Raw genomic sequence first — 11,271 nt, forward strand, 5'->3', positions numbered from 1 at the left:
TGGGGCCATTAACAGACGCCTCCCCATCGATCGGATCTGCTAAGTGCTGCTGATTCAGACGGGTGGGGGTAGGGGCCCCTGGGGGCAGAGGGGGTAGGAGCCGGGCAGGAAGAGGGGGGAGTCCAGGAAGGAGGTGGGGAGAACTGGCAGAGCTCCCTGCCACCCCCATTTTCCAGATGACGCGACTGAGGCCCAACCAGCTTTGTAGGAGGCGGAGTCTCCCCAGGGTCCCTTTCAGGCTGTCCTAGGGGAGGGGTCTCTGGGAGCCACGAGGCCCCTCCCTGCCTCTCTCTCTAGCTCCCGGCAAGCTCAGAGGGGCGGGGAGAAAGAACCAGAGGAGGAGGAGAACTCGGGCAGCTCTGCAGAGGGGGGCAGGAGCTCCGGTGTTTGGTACCCCCAGCCCCACCGCTGTGGCCGCTGCTGCAGCGGGGACACAGGTGAGGACGGCCCTTTGGGGAGGGGGAGGGGGCCACCAACAGCGCTGTCCTTGTCCTTCCCTGGTCCAGCCCCCACGCCCTAGCCCATCCTGGGATAGTCCCCAGGGCTTCTGCCGGACCTTGTCCTTCCAGGGACCCAGCCCCCTCCCCGTGCCTGTGCTGCCTTCTCCTCTCCCGGGCCTGGCTCTGGCTGCTTCTCCTCCTTTGCCGCCGCCGCCGCTTCTACTGCCGCCGCCCGGCACACACCGCCAGCCCCTCGGGGTGTGGTTTCCCCAGACCAGCCCCTGATGGTGGGACGCAGCTTTGCCCCGGCCTCCCCCATCCGCCTCCCGCAAGGCCCACCAGCCCCCCTCCCTGGAGACACACCCAACTCCCTTTAACACCTCACTGTGCTCTCCAACCCATTTTAGGGGGGACCCCCTCTCCTCTTATCTTAGTCTTTAGCCATCCTCTGGGTACTCTGGGGGCTGTGCCCAACTTCCAAGGGAGCCCCAAGGGGCTTCCTCAGGCCCTTTTCCTTCCCCCTGGAACTCTTGAGAGGGTGGACCAGACTTTCTCAGGACCCCCCACACCCCTCGCTGCCAGACACCTCTCAGTCTCTGAAAAATAACCTAGCCCCATATCTACCCCTTTAGATGCCCCACTCCCTTCTCCAGCCCCTCTAGGGGGCCCCACCTTGCCTTCCTTCCCCAGAACTCCTGTAGAATGTAGACACCCCCCCCTCAGGCTATTCTTGGCAGCTCTAGGCACTCCCAAGACACCTCGCAGCCTCTTTACAACCTCCTGGTTCTATAGCCACCTCTTCTGTGCACAAACCCCTTTCCTGGATCCACGAGGGAGCTCCAATCCCCTAATCTTTTCCCCAGAAGTCTTGAGGGTGTGGACGACCCGCCTCACTTTTCTCGGCCCCTCTAGAACCCCCCTCTGGACACTGTCAGCCTCTTTTAAACACCTCTGGTCCCATTTCTACCCCTCTGGCTGCCCCTGTCCCTTCTCCAAGCCCACTAAGGGGTCCCAGCCCCATCTTCCCTCAGAACTCTTGAGAGTGTGGACAACTCCCCAGTGTTTCTTGCCCCGCTAGACACCCAGACATCTCGCAGGCACACGCTGACCCCTCTAGAGCCATCTCAGTCTCTCTGAACACTCCCTCAGATCCTTCTTGGCCCCTCCAGGCACCCCTTTTCTACTCCTCTCCATGTCCCCTGGCCCCTTCTCGGTAGGTCCCTCAAGACATCCCCCAAGTCCCCCCAGACCCTCTAAATGCCCCCCAAGCCCCTGCCCATCTCTCTAGTTCCTCCTGGTTCCTCTTGGCCTCTGTAGACGCCCCCAGTTTGCTTGTGCGAGTGGCCCAGGGCCTCTCCAAGCCCCCACCATCCTGGAGACAGCCACACTCTCCTAAAGGCCACCCCCCCCAAGTCTCCGTGGGCCTGGGGCGTGGCAGGATGGCGGCAGGCGTGGCCACGTGGCTGCCTTTCGCGAGGGCGGCCGCGGTGGGCTGGCTGCCCCTGGCCCAGCAGCCCCTGCCCCCCGCGCCGGGGGTGAAGGCGTCTCGAGGGGACGAGGTTCTGGTGGTGAACGTGAGCGGCCGGCGCTTCGAGACCTGGAAGAACACGCTGGACCGCTACCCAGACACCCTGCTAGGCAGCTCAGAGAAGGAATTCTTCTATGACGCGGACTCGGGCGAGTACTTCTTCGATCGTGACCCAGACATGTTCCGGCACGTGCTGAACTTCTACCGCACGGGCCGCCTCCACTGCCCGCGGCAAGAGTGCATCCAGGCCTTCGACGAAGAGCTGGCTTTCTACGGACTGGTGCCCGAGCTCGTGGGCGACTGCTGCCTCGAAGAGTACCGGGACCGCAAGAAGGAGAACGCCGAGCGCCTGGCGGAGGACGAGGAGGCTGAGCAGGCCGGCGATGGCCCAGCCCTGCCAGCCGGCAGCTCCTTGCGGCAGCGGCTCTGGCGGGCCTTCGAGAACCCGCACACGAGCACCGCGGCCCTCGTTTTCTACTACGTGACGGGCTTTTTCATCGCCGTGTCGGTCATCGCCAACGTGGTGGAGACCATCCCGTGCCGCGGCCCCGCGCGGCGGCCCCCGAGGGAGCAGCCCTGCGGCGACCGCTTCCCCCTGGCCTTCTTCTGCATGGACACGGCCTGTGTGCTCATATTCACGGGGGAGTACCTCCTGCGGCTGTTCGCCGCCCCCAGCCGGTGCCGCTTCCTGCGGAGTGTCATGAGCCTTATCGACGTGGTGGCCATCCTACCCTACTACATCGGGCTTTTTGTGCCCAAGAACGAGGATGTCTCCGGCGCCTTCGTCACCCTGCGCGTGTTCCGGGTGTTCCGCATCTTCAAGTTCTCCAGGCACTCGCAGGGCTTGCGGATTCTGGGCTACACACTCAAGAGCTGTGCCTCTGAGCTGGGCTTTCTCCTCTTTTCCCTTACTATGGCCATCATCATCTTCGCCACTGTCATGTTTTATGCCGAGAAGGGCACAAACAAGACCAACTTTACTAGCATCCCTGCGGCCTTCTGGTATACCATTGTCACCATGACCACACTTGGGTGAGTGCAGATCCTGTGTTGGGAGCTGCCCGATCAGTTACACTCACCTTTTTCTGTAAGAGTAAGAAGGTTACACTCACCTTTTTCTGTAAGAGTAAGAAGGTTAGATCAATGATCTCTTTTTCTCGATTTGCGCTTCGGTTTGCTCCTCTCTAAAAACGGAGGGAGGTGGACTAATCTCCAAATCCCTCGCAGATCTGACGATGCCTTCACTTTCCGGGTCAGGAGACTTGGGTTCCAAGGATTGTCTTAGCTGCACTCTTTCTGTCGGCCTTGTTCTCTCTGGGCCCGTTTCCCTGCTGTGTCAAATGAGAATGATGATCCCTTCATCATCTAGAGGGGATTCCGTAACCTCACGGTTGTGAAAGTTCTCTGAAAGTTTTCTGGTGTAGGATACCTAGGTACTGGCTTTCCATCACCTCCTTTTCCCACCTTGAAGGACCCATGTCTCCCAAACCTTCAGAATCATCGGCCGTATGGGGTATTACCTGTGTGGCGTTGTGATTCCTTGATGTTTTCCAGGTTGAGGTATTTTTGGCATTATTTTTTTAGTGTCAATTCTTGAGAGGGAACAGTTGGGATAAAGGCATCAAATGGAATCAACGATCTCGTGTTGTTCTTAAAGACATTGTCTAGGGCAGATACCGCGCTCCTTCTCTAAATTCCATCGCTGGGATTAAGTGTATAGTTGCTGCTCAGGATCTGTTAAATGGGTGAATTGGGCTTGCTCGGGCTTTAATAGAGGTACAGAAAAATGGCTTTGAGGTTTCTAAGGAGTAGAAATTAATTCTGGTTGGAGGTTCGTAATTGGATCGACCTACAAACACTGAGCCCTGAGAGTGGGTTGGAACTAGGTCTTTGGGTGCCTTTTACCCTAGTGAGTCCTCACAAAAACCCCGGGACGGTGGACAGCTGCCTGCGTCTCATAGTTGAGGACACAGTCTGAGATGACACATCACAGACCAGAAATGGCCAAGTTGGAGAGACTTTTAAATGAGTCAAAACAAAGAAATAGGGAATGGCCATCCTTGGGGGGAGGAGGACGTGGATGGAGCAGAGGCCTAGAGGCTGGGACTGCAGAGGCTGGCACTGCAGAGGGGAGGGGATCTAGTTGGTCCCGTGGTCGGAACGAAAGTATGCTGTGTGACCTTGACCAAGTCAGCTATGGAACCTCCCTGAGCTTTGGTCCTCCCACCCCAACCCTGTGAAATGAGTTGGTAAGATCGGCACTGCTCCATCTCCATGGGAGAGGAGGTGGTGTGGAGAGAAGGAGGAGGGAGTTTCAAGGCTCCCCCCTATTTTTTCATAGGAGGACAGTTTCAAGGCTTCTTCTGGGGTACTAACAAGGGGTCCCACCTAGAGAAGGTAAGACAGATGAAAGCAAAGCCAGCAAAGCACTGCTCCAGGACTCAGAACCCCTCGGCTGGCTTGTGGTGCTGGGACTCTCTCTCCAGGAGACTATATTTACTGCCTATGACTTCCTCCTTCTCCCCTGTTTGGTATTAATAGATTTCCAGCTGACTCAGATGGTCCGTGTGCAACTCAGATAGGGGCAGCAGATGGTAGGGGCCGAGGGCCAGTCTCTCATTGGACCCCCACTGGTGGCCAGAGAGGTCTTTCCCCACATTTTGCAGAGCGGGGAACTGAGGCTCAGGGAGTTTCAGTGCCTGGCCGGGGTCGCAGAGTGCATCAGGTTGGACGGGACAGAGTGGGAGACTGAGGGGTGGGTGGGCACTTTTCTTGACCTTGGCTTCCCTTCCCTGGTCCCAGCTATGGAGACATGGTGCCCAGCACCATTGCTGGCAAGATTTTCGGATCCATCTGCTCCCTCAGTGGTGTCCTGGTCATTGCGCTGCCTGTGCCGGTCATCGTGTCCAACTTCAGCCGCATCTACCACCAGAACCAGCGTGCGGACAAGCGCCGAGCGCAGCAGGTAACTGCCTCTTCCCTCCGAGTACCTCCTGCTCCCCACACCCCAAGCCAGTCTACTCTCGTGTCTACCCACCTGACCCTCTGTCTCCTCCTTTCTCTGTAGAAGGTGCGCTTGGCGAGGATCCGGTTGGCAAAGAGTGGTACCACCAATGCCTTCCTGCAGTACAAGCAGAACGGGGGCCTTGAGGTGGGGAGGGGCCTGCCTTGGGGTTGGGGAGCAGTGACGGGAGGAGGAAGGCTCCGACCTCATCCCTCTGCTCCATCCACCCCAGGACAGCGGCAGTGGGGAGGAACAGGCGCTGTGTGTCAGGAACCGTTCTGCTTTCGAGCAACAACATCACCACCTCCTGCACTGTCTAGAGAAGACAACGGTGAGGCCTAAGGAGAGGTGGTGTGGCAGGACGAGGGGTGTTCCTCTGCGGCCAAGCCAGTTCCCTCCCTGGGATGGGAGGCTCACTACTAATTGTGGAAATCCCTCAGGGCTTCCTGGAAGAGGCCCCAGTACAGCTGACCCTTGAAGGGTGTGCAAGGGAAGGGAAGTCAGAGAGACTTCCAGAAAGGAAGGCGTGGCCTAAGCAAAGGTCTAGGGGGTGGGGTCAGTTCCCGTGTGCTGCCTCATGACCGTCCCTCCCCTCTGCCGGCAGTGCCACGAATTCACGGATGAGCTAACCTTCAGCGAGGCTCTGGGTGCTGTCTCACTGGGGGGCCGCACCAGCCGCAGCACCTCCGTGTCCTCCCAGGCAGTGGGGTCCAGCAGCCTGCTGTCGTCCTGCTGCCCCCGCAGGGCCAAGCGCCGTGCCATTCGCCTTGCCAACTCCACGGCCTCAGTCAGTCGCGGCAGCATGCAGGAGCTGGACACACTGGCAGGGCTGCGGAGGAGCCCTGCCCCTCAGAGGTAAGCACCCCCACCTTCTGGCTACCCCTCGGGGGAAGCTCAGAGCTTGGACTGGCGGGGGGGTGGGATCTGAGATGTCACGACGTCAGGCCCAGCAAGCCAAGCTCGAACCCAAACTCCTCTATGCTGGGAGCTTGGGCTTCTCTCATCTGGAACTTGTTCTTCATTGGTTCTTTCAGCAAACATTTATTGAGCACCTATTATATGCCAGACACTCTTTTAGGTACTTTGGCGTTCACTGTAGGAGTTTAGGAGTTGAGTTCACTTTAGGCAGCGAAGAGAACAGAGACCCTGACCTTCCAGAATTTATATTCCAGTGGGATGAGACAGTTAATAAACAAACACACAGACGATGAGGTGTGTTAAGTGCCAAGAAGAAAAATAAATGAGGGATGGGGGACAGAGAGTATAGAACAGGGTATGATGCAGTTTAAATAGTGCGGTCAGGGGAGGCTTTGCTGAGGTGACACCTGAAGAAGGTGAGGGAGGGAGCAAACAGCCTGTGCAAAGGCCCTGAGGCAGGAGTGGGTCTGTGTGTTAGAGACACAACCAGGAAGCTCCTGTGAGTAGAGTGGAGTGAGGGGGGAGAGTGGTAGGAAGCCCAATCAGGAAGGAACAGGGACCAGGTTGTGTAGATCTTACAGAGGAGCGTTGTGAGAATTTTGGCATTTTAAGGAGTAACCGTAATGGAGAACATTTTTGTATGTGTGCTCATTATGTTCCAGGCACTATTCTGATCACTTTGTAGCACTTCTTATCTCATTTAATCTCCACAGTGACCCTGTCAGGTAAGAAATATTGTTATTTCCATGTGTGCTCATTATGTTCCAGGCTGAACACTTGTAGCACTTCTTATCTCATTTAGTTCTCCGCAACGACCCTGTGAGGTAGGAAATATTGTTATTCCCATGCTACGGATGAAAGAGAGAAGACAGGTTTAGAGGGGCCAAAGTGAGACCAGGACTTAAACCGAGGACCACCTGACCCCAGAGCCCTCACTGGATACCACCATAATTGAGGATGCAGGCGAAACATTCAGTGCAGTGCCAAGGACCCCATAGGTGCTCAATAAATGTCACGATTGCTGTGGCAAATATTAAGATGACCTTTTAAGAAGCTTCCATCTCCCCACCCCTATCCACAGCCGCTCAAGCCTCAATGCCAAGCCCCATGACAGCCTCGACCTGAACTGTGACAGCCGGGACTTTGTGGCTGCCATCATCAGTATCCCTACCCCTCCTGCCAACACCCCAGATGAGAGCCAACCTTCCTCCCCTGGTGGTGGCGGTGGGGCCAGCAGCACCCTCAGGAACTCCAGCCTGGGCACCCCTTGCCTCCTCCCGGAGACTGTCAAGATCTCTTCCCTGTGAGCGGTGGGTCCGCCCGTCCAGAGGGCCCTCTCGATTCTTGGGGACTCCTTTCCAAAGCCATATTTTGGGGAGGCAGGGAGGGGCAGGCCTGGGGACCCCTTCTGCCTCCCACTGAGAACTATGCAATGGAGTTTGATGGAACAGCTCACCTGGTGGGGAAGCAGCCAGGGAAGGGGAAACTTCCCCGACCCCACAGTTTTTCCAGGGGGCGCTGAAGCGCTGGGCTTCCTCAGGCCCCCTGGCCTCCTTGCCCCAGCATGCTGGGGCTGGCCTCTCTCCCCTAGCTGGCCTCCTGCATGCTCCTCCTCTTGGGTCCCCGGGGCTCCCACCTGACATCTGAGCTCTGGCCTGAGAAGGAGAGATGAGATTCCCTCTTCTCTCTGGCTGGGCTGTGGAGGTTTGGGGGTTCAGAGAAGAGAACCTTCGCCTCTGATCTGGCCTCTAGGAGATGTCCCCGCCTTCCACCGAGCCTGATAACTCCCTGATTCTGAAGCTTGGAATGCAACCACAGGCTTCGTGGGCTGTGGCCTCAGCAGTGACCTGCCACCCCCTCACCAACCCCCCCCCAGCCTTGGCTCAGGGGTCAGGCTGCCTCTCCCAATACACACAGATAGCACAAACATCACTCCCTTTTCCGGGCTGCTGGAAACAGGTCTCTGCAACCCCATCCTCCGCTGGGCCCCCAGCAAACTCTAGCAATAGCAGCTGCTGCCGACATTATGCAAAGCCTCTGCCCGGTCTGCTGCGGCATTTACATCTGCCCTAATCAGAGGGGCCCCCAGCAACGACTCCTCCTCTCTCCTCCTCTAGTTTGCTTCCTGCCTGGGTGGGGCTGGGGTCTGGACTGACTGCGATAAGAGCCTAGCAGCCAGCGAGGGCTGGGCTGTGCTTGGAGATCATAGCTGATTTCACGTTCTTGGGCAGGAGTCCAGAGAAGCATCAGGGGCTGACCTGGGTTGTTCCTGAACTCTGGGAGTTGTAGGGGGCAGGAGGAACTTCTTGATCTCGTCCTCCTCCCCCACAAAGCCTTTTCACATATTCCTCTCTCTTTTCCCTCTTGGGTCACCTTCCAGAACTCTGTGTCTGCTCTCAGGCTGAAATCTGGCATCATCTCAGGTTCCCTGTCCCCAGCACTGTCCCCGTGGAGCTGGTGGCTGACAAAGATGTAGTTTCCATCAGTCAATAAAACCTGAGAGGAGAGATGAGGATGAGCACCTCCTGGCTCTGTGGGTTTGGAGGTTGGGGTGGCCTGGCGGGTGGAAAGTACTCTGGGTTCAATTCCTTTCAACCAGGAGATGGGCTGGTGTGGGTACAGGTACTGGGAGGTCAGTGGTTGGTGACATGTTCTGGAAGATGGGGATCTAGGAGGAATTAAAGAGGGTGGTTTGAAGAGCTGAAATACAGCCAGTGTGAGGCAGGCCAGGAAGTCTTGAGACATGCCCCTAGGACATCATCTGCTCCAGCTCTCTCACTCACAAATGGGGAAACTGAGACCCAGAGCAGCACACACTTGGTTAGAGGAGAATTAAACCCGGGCTTCCTGACAGCAAATGGCTCCGAACTGAACCCTAATTAAAAGCATCTCTCGGGGGCGCCTGGCTGGCTCAGTCAATAGAACATGTGGCTCTTGATCTCGGGGTTGTGAGTTTAAGCCCCACACTGGGCCTAGAGCTTACTTAAAAAAAAAAAAGAACTCAAGATTTAAAAAGAAGAAGAAGAAAGAAAGAATCTCTCAAGTTTGGCAAAGTCCCCTTCCTTGTGGACATCCCCTGCATTCTCTCTGCTGGGCTACTGGGTACACTAGGCTAGTGTGTGACTGAGCTCTGTGGAGCACCGAGAAGACCGACCTTGGATTTAGGTTGACCTGGGTTCCAATCCCCGGCTGAGAGAGTCCCTTAAACCTTCTCTTGCCTTGGGTTGCTAATCTGTAAAATAATAATCATTTATTCACCAAATATTTATTAACCACATATCATGTGCTAGCCCTCAGGATACAAAGATGGGCAAAGAAGACATCATTTCTGATCTACAGAGGTGAGCATGGGGGGCGAACAATTAAGCAATTACAGTGAAGTGTTATAGAACTAAAATTGATGGGATTGCAGAAGCATGCAGATGACAGGAGGACCTAACCCGGCCAACACCCAAAGAATGAGCTGGAGTTAGCCAGCAAAAAGATAAAAATGTTTCAAGCAGATGGAACAGCATGTGCAATGACCTAGAGGTTAGGGGGCAAGCTCAGGGCCTTGGGGAACTGAAATTAGTTCAGTTCAGCTGGGGAGGAGAGTGTGAGGCAGTGATGAGAGTAAGGATATGGAGATAGGCCGCATCACAGAAAGCCTTTGAAGCTATGATACAGATTTTGGACTTTATTCTAAGGATAACGGGGACCTCTGAAGGCTTATAAACAGGAAAATCATCATGAGGTTTGCGTTTCAGAAGGATCGCTCTGGCTGTGGACAGTGGATTCTAGAGAAACAGTCCTAGTGGGAAGAAGGGCGGTGAGGCGGCTTTTGCAGTAGTCCAGTTGGTGGGTGATGCTGGCTTGGACCATGTAGTGGTAGTAAGAGTTGGGGAATCAAGAGATTTGAGAGGTAGAATTGGCAGGACTTTGGATTGACAGGCATGTGGGAGTTGTGGAAGAGGGAGCAGACAAGGTTGACTCCCAGGTTCTTGCTTGGGCAAAGGCTGACTGGGGAGCTGCACTCACTGCCAAATGGAACAGCAAAGCCGTTAGCACACAGTGCCAGGCACATAGAAAGGACCTGGTGAAGATTGGCTACAGTGATTATCCTAAATTCAATTTTAGACATGTAGTGCTGGACAAACATCCAGTAGGAAATACACATCAAGTGAGATGATCATAAGAAGATTCAGTATGATAACATGCATAGGCATTTGGCATAGTGCCCTGAACACAGTAGGTCCAGGAAACGTGAGTCCTCTCCCATTAAGTCTTCAAAGCAGAAGACACAACATGCCATTTTTAACTGACACTCTCCAGGGAAGAACTTCAACCAAGGTCAGCATCTGAAGGAAGGAGGTTAGAGGGCGCTCAGAAAAGCTTTCTGATCATCTTTCAGTCAACATGTATGGCTTGACTCCTAAGACTGGCAGCAAGCCCTCACCTCTCAAAACAACTTCTTGGATCATAAGCCCATCTGAACCCCATTAACTACTCCCTGAAGTAGTCAGGCATTATTATTCCCGTTTTGCATGGGTAACCTCAAATTTGAGACACAATGACTCGCTCAAGATTATACAGTTGATAATGGTCCATTGGGGTCTGGACCTGAGGTCTTTCTGACTCCAAAGCCTGGGATCCTTTTCCTTGCACTGCCATTCAGACTAATTTTTTTTGAGCACTTACTATGTGTCAGACACAGCACTAGGCCCTTTACAAGCACTAATCTCTGATCCTTACATCATTAATTATCATTGCCATGTTACAAAGGAGTAGAAATTGCAGATGGGGGCGCTTGGCTGGCTTAGTCCTAAGAGCATGCGACTCTTGATCTCGGGGGTTGTGAGTTCAAGCTCCAGGCTGGGTACAGAGATTACTAAAAAAATAAATTTTTTTGAAAAATTGCGGATGGGATGGGTGTTAAATGACTTGACAAAGATCACTCAGGAGGGGCAGAGCTACGACTAGCTTGTAGCTCTCCAACTGCGCAATACCAGGGATTTTACCAACCCCCTTGCAGAGCACTGGCTGGCGACAGCGCTGGTTCATAAACTTTTGCTCAATCCAGGTAAACTCAGTTGGGGGGGGCGGCGGGGGCGGCGGAAAGGCTGTGCTGCGCTTGCGCACTAGCCACAGGGGCGGGGAGGTCAACGCGAGGGCGAGAGGGCCGCGGAGCCAAAGAAGGCGTGTCTGCTTCCCAAACACCCAAGGTCCCCACGGTGCACATCTGTCCCAGGGTTGGCCGGCCCAAAGTGAGTGACGGCTTCTCTTAACCACTCACCGCAGAATTCGGCCCGTTGCCAGGGTGAAGCGACGCCCGCCTCCCCGCCGGACGTGGATTTGCAGGCGGGTGGGACCGGAACTGACGCTTCAGGGGAGTGCTGTGCTCT

General features: G+C 55.3%; 1 protein-coding gene across 3 annotated transcripts; it reads left to right on the plus strand.

Annotated features, from left to right (window-relative positions):
• The first annotated feature begins 1,879 nt into the window (after nt 1–1,879).
• Nucleotides 1,880–8,402, plus strand: KCND1 (potassium voltage-gated channel subfamily D member 1). Of its 3 annotated transcripts, none has more exons than XM_045804937.2 (7): nt 1,880–3,000; nt 4,771–4,933; nt 5,036–5,119; nt 5,205–5,303; nt 5,577–5,827; nt 6,972–7,200; nt 7,643–8,402. In XM_045804937.2, the coding sequence occupies exons 1-6, from the start codon at nt 1,880–1,882 to the stop codon at nt 7,195–7,197; spliced, it is 1,944 nt and encodes a 647-aa protein (XP_045660893.1). In that variant the 3' UTR covers nt 7,198–7,200; nt 7,643–8,402. The 3 variants fall into 3 exon arrangements, with proteins under 3 accessions (XP_045660893.1, XP_045660889.1, XP_045660891.1); XM_045804933.2 differs by having other exon boundaries at nt 6,972–7,193; XM_045804935.2 differs by having other exon boundaries at nt 6,972–8,402.
• The last annotated feature ends 2,869 nt before the right edge of the window (nt 8,403–11,271 follow it).

Source organism: Ursus americanus, chromosome X (assembly GCF_024610735.1).
Source record: "Ursus americanus isolate L20-20 chromosome X, mUrsAme1.1.p, whole genome shotgun sequence".
NCBI lineage: Eukaryota > Metazoa > Chordata > Mammalia > Carnivora > Ursidae > Ursus > Ursus americanus.